This window comes from Pristiophorus japonicus, chromosome 31, assembly GCF_044704955.1.
Source record: "Pristiophorus japonicus isolate sPriJap1 chromosome 31, sPriJap1.hap1, whole genome shotgun sequence".
Lineage (NCBI taxonomy): Eukaryota > Metazoa > Chordata > Chondrichthyes > Pristiophoridae > Pristiophorus > Pristiophorus japonicus.
In genome coordinates, this window is record NC_092007.1 from 6,529,550 (window position 1) to 6,546,877 (window position 17,328).

Genomic DNA, 17,328 nt, shown 5'->3' on the forward strand with positions numbered 1-17,328 from the left:
TTTATATTTGTGCCGTCAACTCATCTATCTTGTTACGAATGTTGCGTGCATTTAGATAAAGAGCTTTTAATTTTGTCTTTTTACCATTTTTCCAGACTCTGACTCCACTTTCTGATGTACTCTTATGTACCTTCAAGTCACACTCTGGTTATCATTACCCCTATTGCTATCCTGCACTATTGCCTTCTCCTTTCTCTTTGACTTTTTAAATTTGCACTCACCTGATACATCCCCCTCCCCGCCCCACCCCCCTGCCCCCACTATCCATCGATCTTTCTTTCTTTCTTTCTTCATGTCTTTCCCGCTCTCTTTTGTTTCTTCCATCCTTCCTTCCCTGTTCCCAAGAACAAAGTGTAAAATCCCAGCTCTGACCTGTGCTTGTTTTCAGAGGGAGTGAGCAGCAGTCGGATTATTAATTCCTGTGGGTCGTGCTCTGATCCCTTATCTTTCAGCACTGGAGTTGTGTCCGTCTCCCAGGCCAGCACATGCTGTGACTCTGATCTCTGCAATAAACAGACGGTTGCTGGTAAGCTTACAGAGCGTGATAATCCGATTCGAATCCAGTAGATTCATTTGATAATAAGTCTGCCCCATTCAATTATGATGCGATTGAGCATCATTGATCCACACCCCCATCCCTACCCCCCCTCCCCCCCGAAATGCTTTCTCAACACTGTCCCATCAAACACTCCCAGGGCAGGTACAGCACGGGTTAGATACAGAGTAAAGCTCCCTCTACATTGTCCCATCAAACACTCCCAGGGCAGGTACAGCACGGGGTTAGATACAGAGTAAAGCTCCCTCTACACTGTCTCATCAAACACTACCAGGGCAGGTACAGCACGGGGTTAGATACAGAGTAAAGCTCCCTCTACACTGTCTCATCAAACACTCCCAGGGCAGGTACAGCATGGGGTTAGATACAGAGTAAAGCTCCCTCTACACTGTCCCATCCAACACTCCCAGGGCAGGTACAACACAGGGTTAGATATAGAGTAAAGCTTCCTCTACACTGTCGCATCAAACACTCCCAGGGCAGGTACAGCACAGGTTAGATACAGAGTAAAGCTCCCTCTACACTGTCCCATCAAACACTCCCAGGGCAGGTACAACACGGCATTAGATACGGAGTAAAGCTCCCTCTACACTGTCCCATCAAACACTCGCAGGGCAGGTACAGGGGGTTAGATACAGAGTAAAGCTCCCTCTACACTGTCCCATCAAACACTTCCGGGCAGGTACAGCACAGGTTAGATACAGAGTAAAGCTCCCTCTACACTGTCTCATCAAACACTACCAGGGCAGGTACAGTGTGGGGTTAGATACAGAGTAAAGCTTCCTCTACACTGTCCCATCCAACACTCCCAGGGCAGGTACAACACAGGGTTAGATACAGAGTAAAGCTTCCTCTACACTGTCCCATCAAACACTCCCAGGGCAGGTACAGGGGGTTAGATACAGAGTAAAGCTCCCTCTACACTGTCCCATCAAACACTCCCAGGGCAGGTACAACACGGCGTTAGATACAGAGTAAAGCTCCCTCTACACTGTCCCATCAAACACTCCCAGGGCAGGTACAGCACGGGGTTAGATACAGAGTAAAACTCGCTCTACACTGTCCCATCAAACACTTCCAGGGCAGGTACAGCACGGGGTTAGATACAGAGTAAAGCTCCCTCTACACTGTCCTATCAAACACTTCCAGGGCAGGTACAGGTACAGCACGGGGTTAGATACAGAGTAAAGCTCCCTCTACACTGTCCCATCAAACACTCCCAAGGCAGGTACACGGCGTTAGATACAGAGTAAAGCTCCCTCTACACTGTCCCATCAAACACTCCCAGGGCAGGTACAGCATGGGTTTGATACAGAGTAAAGCTCCCTCTACACTGTCGCATCAAGCACTCCCAGGGCAGGTACAGCACGGGGTTAGATACAGAGTAAAGCTCCCTCTACACTGTCGCATCAAACACTCCCAGGGCAGGTACAGCACGGGGTTAGATACAGGGTAAAGCATCCTCTACGGTATTTCCTTTGGTGGGGAATTCAAGAACAAGACGATGCTCAGATAAGTGGAGCTGTGAAAGCTGAGAACGACAGATTGTTGCTGGGTAAGGTTGACGAGCGATATGGAGCTCAGGCGGGTTAAAATGGAATAGATCAGCCGTGATTTAATTGAATGGCGGAACAGGCTCGAGGGGCTGAATGGCCTCCTCCTGCAGCTATGCAGACAATCAAAGGTCATGTGGCAGAATGCAGGGCTGGTTTCTAACCAAGACAATGAACCAATTCAAAAATACCCAGCCCGTGTTTCTTCCTTAAGGTGAAAAGAATCTCACTTTGTGTTTTCCATTTCAGAGCCGCCGAACACCACCCAGAATGGAATGGAATGCAGAGGGTGTTTCAGTAGCTCATCCGCTTCCTGCAGTGATAATGAACAAACAGTGAAGTGCGTTGGGCCGGAGACCCGCTGCGTGAATGTCTCAGGCAAACAGGCTGTGTGTACGTTGAATCTTCTGTAATCTTCGGGTGTTAGCTGTGGCTCAGTGGGGAGCGCGTTTGCCTCTGAGTCAGTAGGTCGTGCGTTCGAATCTCACTCCAGAGACTTTGTCCCACAATCCAGGCCGACACATCCAGTGCCAGTATTGAGGGAGCGCTGCACTGTCAGAGGGGCAGTACTGAGGGAGTGCTGCACTGTCGGAGGGGCAGTACTGAGGGAGTGCCGCACTGTCGGAGGGGCAGTACTGAGGTAGTGCCGCACTGTCGGAGGGGCAGTACTGAGGGAGTGCCGCACTGTCGGAGAGGCAGTACTGAGGGAGCGCCGCACTGTCGGAGGGGCAGTACTGAGGGAGTGCCGCACTGTCGGAGGGGCAGTACTGAGGGAGTGCCACACTGTCGGAGGGGCAGTACTGAGGGAGTGCCACACTGATGGAGGGGCAGTACTGAGAGAGTGCCACACTGATGGAGGGGCAGTACTGAGGGAGTGCCGCACTGTCGGAGAGGCAGTACTGAGGGAGCGCCGCACTGTCGGAGGGGCAGTACTGAGGGAGTGCCGCACTGTCGGAGGGGCAGTACTGAGGGAGTGCCACACTGTCGGAGGGGCAGTACTGAGGGAGTGCCGCACTGTCAGAGGGGCAGTACTGAGGGAGCGCTGCACTGTCAGAGGGGCAGCACTGAGAAAGCGCCGCACTGTCGGAGGTGCAGTACTGAGGGAGTGCCGCACTGTCGGAGAGGCAGTACTGAGAGAGCGCCGCACTGTCGGAGGGGCAGTACTGAGGGAGTGCCACACTGTCGGAGGGGCAGTACTGAGGGAGCGCTGCACTGTCAGAGGGGCAGCACTGAGAAAGCGCCGCACTGTCGGAGGGGCAGTACTGAGGGAGTGCCGCACTGTCGGAGAGGCAGTACTGAGGGAGCGCCGCACTGTCGGAGGGGCAGTACTGAGGGAGTGCCGCACTGTCGGAGGTGCCATCATTCGGTTGAGACGGTAAACCGAGGTCTGCCCCTCTCAGGTGGACATAAAATATCCCACGGCCACTGTTGGAAGAAGAGCAGGTGCGGGGGGGTTCCCCGATATCCTGGGCCAATATTTATCCCTCACTAAAACACAGATTATCTTGAAAGTGTCACTTCATTTGATTCAAAAAAGGAGGGAGATAGAACACAGAGAAACATATGCCAGTTGGCAATATATCAGTGTCAAGACGATTCTGGAATCCATTATTAAGGAAGTGGTAACAGGGCACTTAGAAAATCATAACTTGATTAGGCAGTGTCAACATAGTTTTGTGAAAGGGAAATCATGTTTAACATATTTATTAGAGTTTTTAAGGACTTAACTAGCAGGATAGTTAAGGGGGAACCAGTGGATGTATTATATTTGGATTTCCAAAAGGCATTTGATAAGGTGCCACATGAAAGGCTGCTACGCAAGATAAGGGCTCATAGGGATAGATCAAATATTAGCATTGATAGAGAATTGGTTAATGGACAGCAGAGAGTAGGGTTAAATGGGTCATTTTTCAGATTGAGAGGCTGTAACTAGTGGGGTGCCGCAAGGATCAGTGCTGGGGCCTCAGATATTTACAATCTATATTAATGACTTCGATGAAGGGACTGAGTGCAATGTATCCAAGTTTGCTGATGATACAAAGCTACCTGGGACAGTAAGCTGTGAGGAGGATGCAAAGAGCCTGCAAAGGGATGTAGGCAGGTTAAGTGAATGAGCAAAAAGATGGCAGACGGAGTATATTGTGGGGAAATGTGAGGTTGGTTATTCACTTTGACAGGAAGAATAGAAAAGCAGAATATATTTTTTAATTATGAGAAACTTAAATGTTGCTGTTAAGAGAGATTTAGGTATCCTTGTACAGGAAACAGAGAGAGTTGGCATGCAGGTACAGCAAGCAATTAAGAAGGTAAATGGCATGTTGGCCGTTATTGCAAGGGGCTTAGAGTACAAGAGTAAGTACGTCTTGCTGCATTTGTACAGGGTTTTGGTGAGATCAACTTTTGGTCTCCTTATCAGCGGAAGGATATACTTGCCTTAGGGACGGTGCAACTAGATTGATTCCTGGGATGGGAGGTTTGTCCTCAGAGGAGAGATTGAGTTGATTGGGACAATACTCTCTGGAGTTTAGAAGAATGGGAGGTGATCTAATTGAAATGTATAAGTTTGAAAGAGTAGATGCTGAGAGGTCGTTTCCCCAGGTTGGAGAGTCCAGAACTGAGGTGCATAGCCTCAGGATAAGGAGTCGGCCATTTAAGACTGAGCATAGGAGGAATTTCTTCACTCAGAAGGTTATGAAACTTTGGAACTCTCTACCCCAGAGGGCTGTGGATGCTGAATCGTTGAGTACATTCAAGGCTGAGATCGATAGATTTTTGGACTCTAGGGGAATCAAGGGTATGGGGATCAGGCGGGAAAGTGGAGTTGAGGTTGAAGATCAGCCCGTGATCTTACTGAATGGCGGAGCAGGCTCGAGGGGCCGAATGGCCTACTCCTGTTCCTGTTTCTTATGTTCTTATGAAACAGTAAGTAAATGCTAATACAGTAGGGAGGAGGCTTGTGTGGATCATAGAGACTGACATAGATCTGTTGGGCTGAATAGCCTGTTGCTGTGCTGTAAAATGCGCTGTGATTGCAGCAAGTGCGATACACAGGTATATAGACCAGTCGAGCACTGTCACAGTGCTGTCCCGTTAAACCGTCCATCGCGTAAAGTGGGCCAATGTCGTGGTCACAAACCCGCCCGTTCTAACCAGTGAGGACTGTTGTCTCACACTCCTGGATATCTAACCTGTTTCCCGTCTGTGTCTAGTGCCGAAAACGGGCTCGTTCTTCGCCAGGGGCTGCGCCTCGGAGCAGATCTGCCAAAGCACCAGCGCCTTGCGGGAATTCAATATACTGGCCGATGAGATTCCCAATTGTTGCGCGGGAAACCTCTGCAACAGGGACACCAGGCATTTCGGCGATCCTAAGCCAGGTAACGGAGAGACAACCTGCGTGGAGCGCGACAGTTCAACGCCATTGCGAGAGAGAGAGAGGAAGGAAGAGAGTGAGAGAGAAAGAAAGACAGAAAGAAGGATGCTAAAGGAGGCAAGATGGAGCGAGAGAGAGAAAGAAGGAAGCTAAAGGAGGGAAGGAAGGAAGGAAGAACGAAAGAGGAACTCTGTCCTTGTTATAGGCTTCCTCCTGTTCCTGTGTAACAGGCTCGAGGGGCTGAATGGTCTCCTCCTGTTCCTGTGTAACAGGCTCGAGGGGCTGAATGGGCCTCCTCCTGTTCCTGTGTAACAGGCTCGAGGGGCTGAATGGGCCTCCTCCTGCTCCTGTGTAACAGGCTCGAGGGGCTGAATGGGCCTCCTCCTGTTCCTGTGTAACAGACTCGAGGGGCTGAATGGTCTCCTCCTGTTCCTGTGTAACAGGCTCGAGGGGCTGAATGGGCCTCCTCCTGTTCCCTGTGTAACAGGCTCGAGGGGCTGAATGGGCCTCCTCCTGTTCCTGTGTAACAGGCTCGAGGGACTGAATGTGCCTCCTCCTTGTGGTGTCCTTACACCTTATTATAGAATCACACGAGGCATGTACTGCAGACAAAGTCACTATGTGACCTGAACCTCCATTCCCAGGACCAACAAGTGCTGACCCTGCGTGGGACCTCCCTTTATATACCTGGATGACCAGGTGAGGAGTGTCTCCCACAAGTTCATCCCCTGTGGTCAAGGTGTGCATTACTCAGGTGTATACAGTGTACAGTGTTGATACATAAGGATTGCGGTTATGTGAAGGTTACAAACATGACATCACCTCCCCCTAACGTCTTTGGGTCAAAGATTGAGTCTTTCAGGTGGTCGATGCTCTCTCGTGGAGCGCCGCAGTTGGGGCTCTGGTGGTTGGGCCTTGGCATGCGTCTCTGTCACCGGAGTTGGTTCCGGCCTGTCCGGGCTGACCGCAGGGACTGTGCATGCTGGCGAATGTCCTTGTTGCTCGTTCACTGGCAGTGGTGTGGGTGACATCTCATGATCTTCCTCAGGTTCCTCAGTGTCCATGCTGAACCTTTTCTTTACTTGGTCCAGATGTTTGAGGCATATCTGCCCATTGTTAAGTCTGACCACTATAACCCTATTCCCCTCTTTGCCAATTACAGTACCCTCAAGCCACTTGGGTCCCAAAGCATGATTGAGAACGAACACAGGGTCATCGATTTCTATGCATCTCCCCACTGAGTTGCGATCATGGCACTCGATTTGGGACTGGCGCTTGCCCTCAACAGTGTCTGACAGGGCTGGATGAATGAGGGACAGCTGCGTTTTAAGCATGCTTTTCATGAGTAGTTCTGCGGGCGGGGCTCCCATGAGTGAATGCGGCTGGGACCTATAGGCCAGCAGGAGGCGCGATAGGCGGTACTGAAGGGAGGGAGGGTGCTTGAATCCGGAGCATGCCCTGTTTTATGATTTGAACCGCACGTTCCGCCTGGCCATTGGAAGCCGGCTTGAACGGTGCTGTCCTGACGTGTTTGATACCATTACCCGACATAAACTCCTGGAATTCATAGCCAGTGAACCACGGGCTGTTGTCGCTAACTAGGATGTCCGGCAAGCCGTGGGTCGCAAAGACCGCACGAAGATTCTCCACGGTGGTGGATGTCGTGCACGAATTCAATATGATGCACTCGATCCATTTCGAGTATACATTGACAACAATCAGGAACATTTTTCCCATGAATGGGCCCGTGTAGTCTACGTGAATACGTGACCATGGCCTGGTGGGCCAGGGCCACGGGCTGAGTGGGGCCTCCCTGGGGGCATTTCCCAGCTGAGCAAATGTCGTGCACCTGCGAACACAGTGTTCCAGGTCTGAGTCAATTCCCGGCCAACATACACGTGACCGGGCAATGGCCTTCATTAACACGATGCCAGGGTGCTCACTGTGGAGTTCCCTGATGAATGCTTCCCTTCCTTTCTGGGGCATGACTACCCGGCTGCCCCATAGCAGGCAGTCGGCTTGGATGGAGAGCTCATCCATCCGTCTGTGAAACGGCCAGACCTCCTCGGGACACGCTCCGTGTGCGGGCGCCCAATCCCCAGTCAGGACACGTTTCTTTTTCAGTGACAGGAGGGGATCTCTGTTGGTCCAGATTTTGATCTGGTGGGCTGTGATGGGGGAGCCTGCGCTGTCGAAAGCCTCAACGGCCATGACCATCTCCGCACTTTGCTCCGATGCCCCCTCGATGGTCGCCAGTGGGAGCCTGCTGAGCGCGTCAGCGCAATTTTCGGTGCCTGGCCGGTGCCGTATGGTGTAGTCATACGCAGCTAGCATGAGGGCCCACCGCTGTATGCGAGCTGACGCATTGGCATTGACAGCCTTGCTGTCGGACAACAGGGATGTTAACGGTTAACTTTCAATTTTTTCACGCATCACGTACGGCACCGCTCTAGCTTTGTGGTGCACTGGTCTGGCATCCGGGGTGATGCATATCACTAATTTGGTGCCCTTAAAAGTCCCGACACCTGGTTGAAAAAGTGGCTCGAATTTCTGTAGGATCTGTGAGCATGAACTTCGCTCCACAGATGAAATGGCGTGCACACATCCCCCCATTTCCAGTTCATCTCGGCTAACCAGCTCCTCCAAGAGCGCGGGACCATTCCCTGGGACAATCCAGAGTGGCAGCCGGTTCTCCAATCCATTGTGTGTGAGCACCAAGTTTGCACTGTCTAGTACTAGGATGATCTCTCTGGTGTAGGTCCGTAACTGCATGTCAATGCGTTCCAGTTTGGGCCTGTTAGCTTTGAGTGGCCATAGTTTTTCAAATTGTTGGGCACTCATAAGTGACTGGCTAGCTCCTGTGTCCAGCTCCATGCATACTGGGATGCCATTTAATAGAACTTTCATCATCATGGGTGGTGTTTTGGTCTACGAGTTATGGACGTCTGCCACATGAACCCGCTGGACTTCAGCATCCATAGCTTTGCCCCAAGCATCACCCTGCCTTGCAGACCCCTCGTCCGGTTCCTTTGCCTCATAAACTAGCCTCGCTATGGGCTTTCTGCATATTCTGGCCGATGTCCACTGAAGTTTCAGTTTCTGCAGATAAATTGCTGAAACCTACAGGTTCTCGCCACATGTTTGCCACCGCACCTCCAGCCTGAGCTGAGATTGTTGTGAACAAAGGAACTGCTGACAGGCATTCCTCTCTGATTGTCTCTTTGATCACTCCTGAGCACTCTGTTGCTGAGTGTCGATGGTCCCACCCGGGACGCATTGTCCCTTTTGATGGCGTGAATTACCGATCCTGGGGCTGAATGGGCCTCCTGTTCCTATGTAACAGGCTCGAGGGGCTGAATGGGCCTCCTGTTCCTGTGTAACAGGCTCGAGGAGTTGAATGGGCCTCCTCCTGTTCCTGTGTAACAGGCTCGAGGAGTTGAATAGGCCTCCTCCTGTTCCTGTGTAACAGGCTCGAGGAGTTGAATAGGCCTCCTCCTGTTCCTGTGTAACAGGCTCGAGGGGCTGAATGTGCCTCCTCCTGTTCCTGTGTAACAGGCTCGAGGGGCTGAATGGGCCTCCTCCTGTTCCTGTGTAACAGGCTCGAGGGGTTGAATAGGCCTCCTCCTGTTCCGATGTAACAGGCTCGAGGGGCTGAATGGGCCTCCTCCTGTTCCTGTGTAACAGGCTCAAGGGGCTGAATGGGCCTCCTCCTGTTCCTGTGTAACAGGCTCGAGGGGTTGAATGGGCCTCCTCCTGTTCCTGTGTAACAGGCTCGAGGGGCTGAATGGGCCTCCTCCTGTTCCTGTGTAACAGGCTCGAGGGGCTAAATGGGACTCCTCCTGTTCCTGTGTAACAGGCTCGAGGGGCTGAATGGCCTCCTACTGTTACTATGTTGCTGTTTAAAAGGGGATGAGTCTGGCTGCAGAGAGAACAGGGCACAGCCTACACTGACCTCTGACCTGTGCTCAGCATTGTGGAATGGGCAGCCCAGCTCTGATGAGTATTAATGTTTTTTAATCTCCATTCTTATTCCTCCTGCAGCAAGCCTTGCATCCATCTTGGGATCAATATTTGGAGGCCTTGCTGGAATCCTGATATTGTTGCTGATATATTGGTTTTTCTGCACAAAGAATAGAGGTCAGTATGACAGACGTTCAACTTGCAACCATAGAATGATACAGCACAAAATGCGGTCACTTGCCCCATCATGCCTGTGCCAGCCCTTTTATCCAATTAGTCCCTTTCCCCCATCCCCCGATCTGCAAATTTATCCATTTCAAGAATGTAAAGTCCTTACACAATATCACAAATTCACACGAGGCACATTCGATGCACAATGTCACTCCATGACCTGAACCTTTATTCACTGGACCAAGAAGTGTTGACCCTGCGTGGGACCTCCCTTTATATACCTGGGTGACCAGGTGAGGAGTGTCTCCCACAAGTTCACCCCCTGTGGTCAAGATGTGCATTTCTTACGTATATACAGTATTGCAGTGTTGTTACATAAAGGTTACATAAATGACATCACCTCCCCCTCAACATCTTATTGGCATCATAGGTTAAGTCTCTCGGGTGGTCTGCGCTCTCTCGTGGAGCGCCACAGTTGAGGCTCTGGTTGTTGAGCCTTGGTATGCGTGTCTGTCACCTGTGGTGATTCCGGCCTGTCTGGGCTGACCGCAGGGACTGTGCATGCTGCTGAATGTTCTTGTTGCTCGTTCATTGGCAGTGGTGTGGGCAGCATCTCATGAACTTCCTCAGGTTCCTCAGTGTCCATGCTGAAACCTTTTTTTACTTGGTCCAGATGTTTGCGGCATATCTGCCCATTGTCAAGTTTAACCACTATGACCCTATTCCCCTCTTTGTCTATTATAGTACCCTCAAACCATTTGAGCCCCAAAGCGTGATTGAGAACAAATATGGGGTATTCAATTTCTGTACATCCCACCCTTGAATTTCAGTCATGGTACTCGTTTTGGGACTGGTGCTTGCCCTCAACAATGTCAGACAGGACTGGATGAATGAGGGACAGCCGAGTTTTGAGTGTTTGTTTCATGAGTAGCTCTGTGGGCGGGACCCCTGTGAGCAAGTGCGGTCGGGACCTATAGGCCAGCAGGAGGCGCGATAGGCGGCATTGAAGGGAGGGTCCTTGAATCCGGCGCATGCCTTGTTTTATGATTTGGACCGCACGTTCCGCCTGGCCACTGGAGGCCGGCTTGAACGGTGCTGTCCTGACATGGTTAATGCCATTACCCGACATGAGCTCCCGGAATTCGTAGCTTGTGAAACATGGGTCATTATCGCTAACAAGGATGTCCGGCAAGCCGCGGGTCGCAAAGACTGCGCGCAGACTCTCCATGGTGGTGGATGTCGTGCACGAATTCAAAATGATGCACTCGATCCATTTCGAGTACGCATCAACCACAATGAGAAACATTTTTCCCATGAAAGGGCCGCGTAGTCTACGTGAATACGTGACCATGGCCTGGTGGGCCAGGGCCACGGGCTGAGCGGGGTCTCACTGCGGGCATTACCTAGCTGGGCACACGTCGTAACCTGCGAACAGTGTTCAAGGTCTGAATCAATTCCCGGCCACCAAACGTGTGACCGGGCAATGGCCTTCATCAGCACGATGCCTGGGTGCTCGATGTGGAGTTCCCTGATGAATGCTTCCCTGCCCCTCTGGGGCATGACTACCCGGCTGCCCCATAGTAGGCAGTTGGCTTGGATGGAGAGCTCATCCAGCCGTCTGTGAAACGGTCTGACCTCCTCAGGGCATGCTCCGTGTGCGGGCGCCCAATCTCCAGTCAGGACACATTTCTTAATCAAGGATAGGAGGGGATCTCTGTTGGTCCAGATTTTGATCTGGCGGGCTGTGATGGGGGAGTCTGCGCTATCAAAGGCATCGACAGCCATGACCATCTCGGTGCTTTGCTCTGCTGCCCCCTCGGTGGTGGTCAGTGGAAGCCTGCTGAGCGCGTCAGCGCAATTTTCGGTGCCGGGCCGGTGCTGGATGGTGTAGTCTTTTGCAGCAAGCGTGAGAGCCCATCGCTGTACGCGAGCTGACGCATTGGCATTGATAGTCTTGCTGCCTGACAGCCGGGATGTTAACGGCTTGTGGTCTGTTTCTAATTCGACCCTTCTGCCAAAAAGGTACTGATGCACCTTTTTCATCCCATAGACACATGCGAGTGCTTCCTTCTCAACCATCCCATATCCCCGTTCAGCTTGAGAGAACGACCTGGAGGCATAAGCCACAGGTTGTAGTTGCCCTCAGCGTTACCCTGCTGCAACACGCACCCAACCCCATAGGACGATGCATCACATGTCAGAACCAATTTCTTACGGGGGTCGTACAGGGTGAACAACTTATTTGAACAAAGTAGGTTCCACGCCCGATTGAAAGCCTGTTCCTGACAGTCCCCCCAAAACCAATCACAACCCTTACGCAGGAGCACGTGTAGTGGCTCCAACAATGTGCTTAAGTTCGGCAGAAAGTTCCCGAAATACTTCAAGAGTCCCAGAAATGAACGCAGCTCCGATGTGTTGCAGGGCCTGGGCGTTCGTCGAATCGCCTCCATTTTGGATTCGGTAGGCCGAATCCCGTCTGCAGCAACCCTCCTGCCCAGAAACTCGGCCTCGGGAGCCAAAAACACACTTAGACTTCTTGAGTTGCAGGCCTACCCGGTCCAGTCGGTGTAGCACCTCCTCCAGGTTGTGGAGGTGTTCCTCAGTGTCACGACCCGTGATGAGGATGTCGTCCTGAAATACGATTGTTCCAAGAATGGATTTGAGCAGGCTTTCCATGTTTCTTTGAAAAATCTCGGCTGCTGATCGAATGTCAAATGGACACCTGTTGTAAACAAACAGTCCCTTGTGCGTGATGATGGTGGTCAGTAGTTTAGATTCGTTGGCCAGTTCTTGGGTCATATAGGCTGAAGTGAGGTCCAACTTGGTGAACAGCTTGCTGCCTGCCAGCGTGGCAAAAAGGTCCTCCGCTCTCGGGAGCGGGTATTGGACTTGTAGGGACACCCGGTTAATAGTGGCCTTGTAGTCGCCACAGATCCTGACCGAGCCATCCGCTTTTAGGACGGGAACGATGGGGCTCGCCCAGTCGCTGAACTCAACAGCCGAGATGATGCCCTCTCTCAACAGCTGGTCCAATTCACTCTCAATTTTCTCCCGCATCACATACGGCACAGCTCTGACTTTGTGGTGCACTGGTCTGGCGTCCGGGGTGATGCAAATCACTACTTTGCTACCTTTGAACGTCCTGATGCCAGGTTGAAATAGAGATTCAAATTGCTGTAGGACCTGTGAGCATGAACTTCACTCCACAGATGACATGGTGTGCACATTCCCCCATTTCCAGTTCATCTCAGCTAACCAGCTCCTCCCCAACAGTGCGGGACCATTGCCCAGGACAATCCAGAGCGGCAGCCAGTTCACCGATCCATTGTGTGTGACGGCCAACATTGCACTGCCTAGCACTGGAATGATTTCTTTGGTGTACGTCCGTAATTGAGTCTCAATGCATTCTAGTTTGGGTCTGCTGGCTTTGAGTGGCCACAGCTTTTCGAATTGTTGAACACTCATGAGTGACTGGCTGGCCCCCGTGTCCAGCTCCATGCGTACAGGGATGCCATTTAATAGGACTTTCATCATCATAGGTGGCGTTTTGCTATATGAGCTGTGAATGTTTGCCACATGAACCCGCTGAACTTCAGCGTCCATTGATTTGCCCCAAGCATCATCCTGCCTCGCAGACCCCTCATCTGGTTCATCCGCCTTGTATATTAGCCTGGTTACAGGCTTTCTGCACATTTTGGCTAAATGGCCACTGAGGTTACAATTTCTGCAGACGAACTGTTGAAACCAGCAAGTCCTGGCAGCATGTCTGCCCCCACACCTTCAGCATGAACTGAGATTCCCATTGTTGTGAACAAAAGAGCTGTTACAAGGCATTCCTCGCTGATTGTCCCTTTGACTGCTCATGAGCACCCTATTAGTGGGTGTCAATGGCCCCATCCTGGGCCGCATTGTCCACTTGGGGGGCACGTAAATATCCGTTCAGCCTGCCATTGTCTCTGTTGGAGACTTACTCTTGGGTCTATTGCTGCCTGGGGTGTGTCGAACTGCCCTTGCCTGCCTGCGGGGCTCTGTGTCGTGTTTATGATACTGACTCCCTGATCCATAGCCACGTTGGAGGCAGAATTGCACGCGTATATTATCTTGGTTTCCTCCTCCCCCTCCATAAAAGTCTGAGCCATCAACGCCGCCACTTCCAAGGTCACGTCCTTGGTCTCAATTAGCTTTTTGAAAATCCCAGCATGACCGATGCTCTCAATAAAGAAATCCCTTAACATCTCCCCCTTGCAGGCGTCTGTGAACTTACAGAGGCTGGCCAAGCACCGGAGGTCCGCAACGAAATCCGGTAGGCTCTGTCCTTCCCGACGTCGGTGTGTATAGAATCTGTGTCGGGCCATGTGTACGCTGCTCGCTGGTTTGAGGTGCTCACCGATTAGTTTGCTGAGCTCTTCAAACGTTTTGTCCGCCGGCTTCTCGGGTGCTAGCAGGTCTTTCATGAGCGCGTAATTCTTAGGTCCACAGCTGGTCAGCAGATGAGCCCTTCGCTTGTCGGCCGCTGCGTCTCCCAGTCCTTTGTGACAAAACTCTGCTGGAGCCTCTCAATGAAATTGTCCCAGTCCTCACCAACACAGTACCGTTCATCATTGCTGCCAGTGGCCATTCTCGTGGGTCACTGATTCACGCTTCTCGTCGCCAGTGTAAAGTCCTTACACAATATCACAAATCCACACGAGGCACATTCTATGGACAAGGTCACTCTGTGACCTGAATCTTTATTCACAGGACCAAGAAGTGATGACCCTGCGTGGGACCTCCCTTTATAAACCTGGATGACCAGGTGAGGAGTGTCTCCCACAGGTTCACCCCCTGTGGTCAAGGTGTGCATTTCTTACGTATATATAGTATTGCGGTGTTGTTCCATAAAGGTTACATACATGACAAAGAATATATCGAATTCCTTGTTCTCCAAGTGCAGTCTGACCAGGACTCCCTATCCCTATCCTCCAGCCCCACAACCCTCCGAGATCGCTGCGCTTTTCCATTTCTGGCCTCTTGCCCATCACCCGATTTCCATCAGTCCACCATTGACAGCCGTACCTTCAGTTGCCTGGGCCCGAGCTCTGGAACTCCCTCCCTAAACCTCTCCCCCGATCTCTCCTCCTTTAAGACACTCCTTAAAATCAATCTCTTTGATCAAGCTTTTGGTCAACTGTCTAAATATCTCCTTACGCGACTAGCTGTCAAATTTTTCTCCGGTTTGCGTCCCGTGATGCATCTGCGAAATAAATGCAAGTCGATGTTAAGTTGCTGCGTCTGAATTCCTGTCTTTTCTGACTCCAGATGCAGACACCGAGCCCGTGTGATTCGCTGAGGAACCATGTTTTGCAGAGAACGAGGTGTCCTGGTGACTGATGCCCCTGCTCCCCCTGGTGGTGACCCTGACTGATGCCCCTGCTTCCCCTGGTGGTGACCCTGACTGATGCCCCTGCTCCCTCTGGTGGTGACCCGACTGATGCCCCTGCTCCCCCTGGTGGTGACCCTGACTGATGCCCCTGCTCCCCCTAGTGGTGACCCTGACTGATGCTCCTGCTCCCCCTGGTGGTGACCCTGACTGATGCCCCTGCTCCCCCTGGTGGTGACCCTGACTGATGCCCCTGCTCCCCCTGGTGGTGACCCTGACTGATGCCCCTGCTCCCCCTGGTGGTGACCCTGACTGATGCCCCTGCTCCCCCTGGTGGTGACCCTGACTGATGCCCCTGCTCCCCCTGGTGGTGACCCGACTGACGCTCCTGCTCCCCCTGGTGGTGACCCTGACTGGTGCTCCTGCTCCCCCTGGTGGTGACCCTGACTGGTGCTCCTGCTCCCCCTGGTGGTGACCCTGACTGAGGTTCCTGCTCCCCCTGGTGGTGACCCGACTGATGCCCCTGCTCCCCCTGGTGGTGACCCGACTGATGCCCCTGCTCCCCCTGGTGGTGACCCTGACTGATGCCCCTGCTCCCCCTGGTGGTGACCCGACTGACGCTCCTGCTCCCCCTGGTGGTGACCCTGACTGATGCCCCTGCTCCCCCTGGTGGTGACCCTGACTGATGCCCCTGCTCCCCCTGGTGGTGACCCTGACTGAGGTTCCTGCTCCCCCTGGTGGTGACCCTGACTGATGCCCCTGCTCCCCCTGGTGGTGACCCGACTGATGCCCCTGCTCCCCCTGGTGGTGACCCTGACTGAGGTTCCTGCTCCCCCTGGTGGTGACCCTGACTGATGCCCCTGCTCCCCCTGGTGGTGACCCTGACTGATGCCCCTGCTCCCCCTGGTGGTGACCCTGACTGATGCCCCTGCTCCCCCTGGTGGTGACCCTGACTGATGCCCCTGCTCCCCCTGGTGGTGACCCTGACTGATGCCCCTGCTCCCCCTGGTGGTGACCCTGACTGATGCCCCTGCTCCCCCTGGTGGTGACCCTGACTGATGCTCCTGCTCCCCCTGGTGGTGACCCTGACTGATGCCCCTGCTCCCCCTGGTGGTGACCCGACTGATGCCCCTGCTCCCCCTGGTGGTGACCCTGACTGAGGTTCCTGCTCCCCCTGGTGGTGACCCTGACTGATGCCCCTGCTCCCCCTGGTGGTGACCCTGACTGATGCCCCTGCTCCCCCTGGTGGTGACCCTGACTGATGCCCCTGCTCCCCCTGGTGGTGACCCTGACTGATGCCCCTGCTCCCCCTGGTGGTGACCCTGACTGATGCCCCTGCTCCCCCTGGTGGTGACCCTGACTGATGCCCCTGCTCCCCCTGGTGGTGACCCTGACTGATGCTCCTGCTCCCCCTGGTGGTGACCCTGACTGATGCCCCTGCTCCCCCTGGTGGTGATCCTGACTGATGCCCCTGCTCCCCCTGGTGGTGACCCTGACTGATGTCCCTGCCCCCCCTGGTGGTGACCCTGACTGGTGCTCATGCTCCCCCTGGTGGTGACCCTGACTGGTGCTCCTGCTCCCCCTGGTGGTGACCCTGACTGGTGCTCCTGCTCCCCCTGGTGGTGACCCTGACTGGTTCTCCTGCTCCCTCTGTTGGTGACCCTGACTGAGGTTCCTGCTCCCCCTGGTGGTGACCCTGACTGGTTCTCCTGCTCCCCCTGGTGGTGACCCTGACTGGTTCTCCTGCTCCCCCTGGTGGTGACCCTGACTGAGGTTCCTGCTCCCCCTGGTGGTGACCCTGACTGGTGCTCCTGCTCCCCCTGGTGGTGACCCTGACTGGTTCTCCTGCTCCCTCTGTTGGTGACCCTGACTGAGGTTCCTGCTCCCCCTGGTGGTGACCCTGACTGAGGTTCCTGCTCCCCCTGTTGGTGACCCTGACTGATGCCCCTGCACCCCCTGGTGGTGACCCTGACTGATGCCCCTGCTCCCCCTGGTGGTGACCCTGACTGAGGTTCCTGCTCCCCCTGGTGGTGACCCTGACTGAGGTTCCTGCTCCCCCTGGTGGTGACCCTGACTGAGGTTCCTGCTCCCTCTGTTGGTGACCCTGACTGAGGTTCCTGCTCCCCCTGGTGGTGACCCTGACTGGTTCTCCTGCTCCCTCTGTTGGTGACCCTGACTGAGGTTCCTGCTCCCCCTGGTGGTGACCCTGACTGATGCCCCTGCACCCCCTGGTGGTGACCCTGACTGAGGTTCCTGCTCCCCCTGGTGGTGACCCTGACTGGTGCTCCTGCTCCCCCTGGTGGTGACCCTGACTGATGCCCCTGCTCCCCCTGGTGGTGACCCTGACTGAGGCTCCTGC

The 17,328-nt window shown here is 53.5% G+C and overlaps 1 protein-coding gene across 5 annotated transcripts in view; it reads left to right on the forward strand.

The window, feature by feature from the left end:
- The window catches only part of LOC139240375 (urokinase plasminogen activator surface receptor-like), a 54,462-nt gene extending 39,306 nt beyond the window's left edge, over positions 1-15,156 (forward strand). For 3 of the 5 annotated variants that reach the window (XM_070868848.1, XM_070868852.1, XM_070868849.1), the window contains 5 exons: positions 389-526; positions 2,359-2,502; positions 5,319-5,483; positions 9,521-9,616; positions 14,909-15,156. In XM_070868848.1, the coding sequence (XP_070724949.1) occupies positions 389-526; positions 2,359-2,502; positions 5,319-5,483; positions 9,521-9,616; positions 14,909-14,931 (566 nt within the window). In that variant the 3' untranslated portion in view covers positions 14,932-15,156. The remainder of the gene's footprint in view (positions 1-388; positions 527-2,358; positions 2,503-5,318; positions 5,484-9,520; positions 9,617-14,908) is intronic. The other 2 variants (XM_070868850.1, XM_070868853.1) reach the window with 2 other exon arrangements.
- Positions 15,157-17,328: the final 2,172 nt, after the last annotated feature.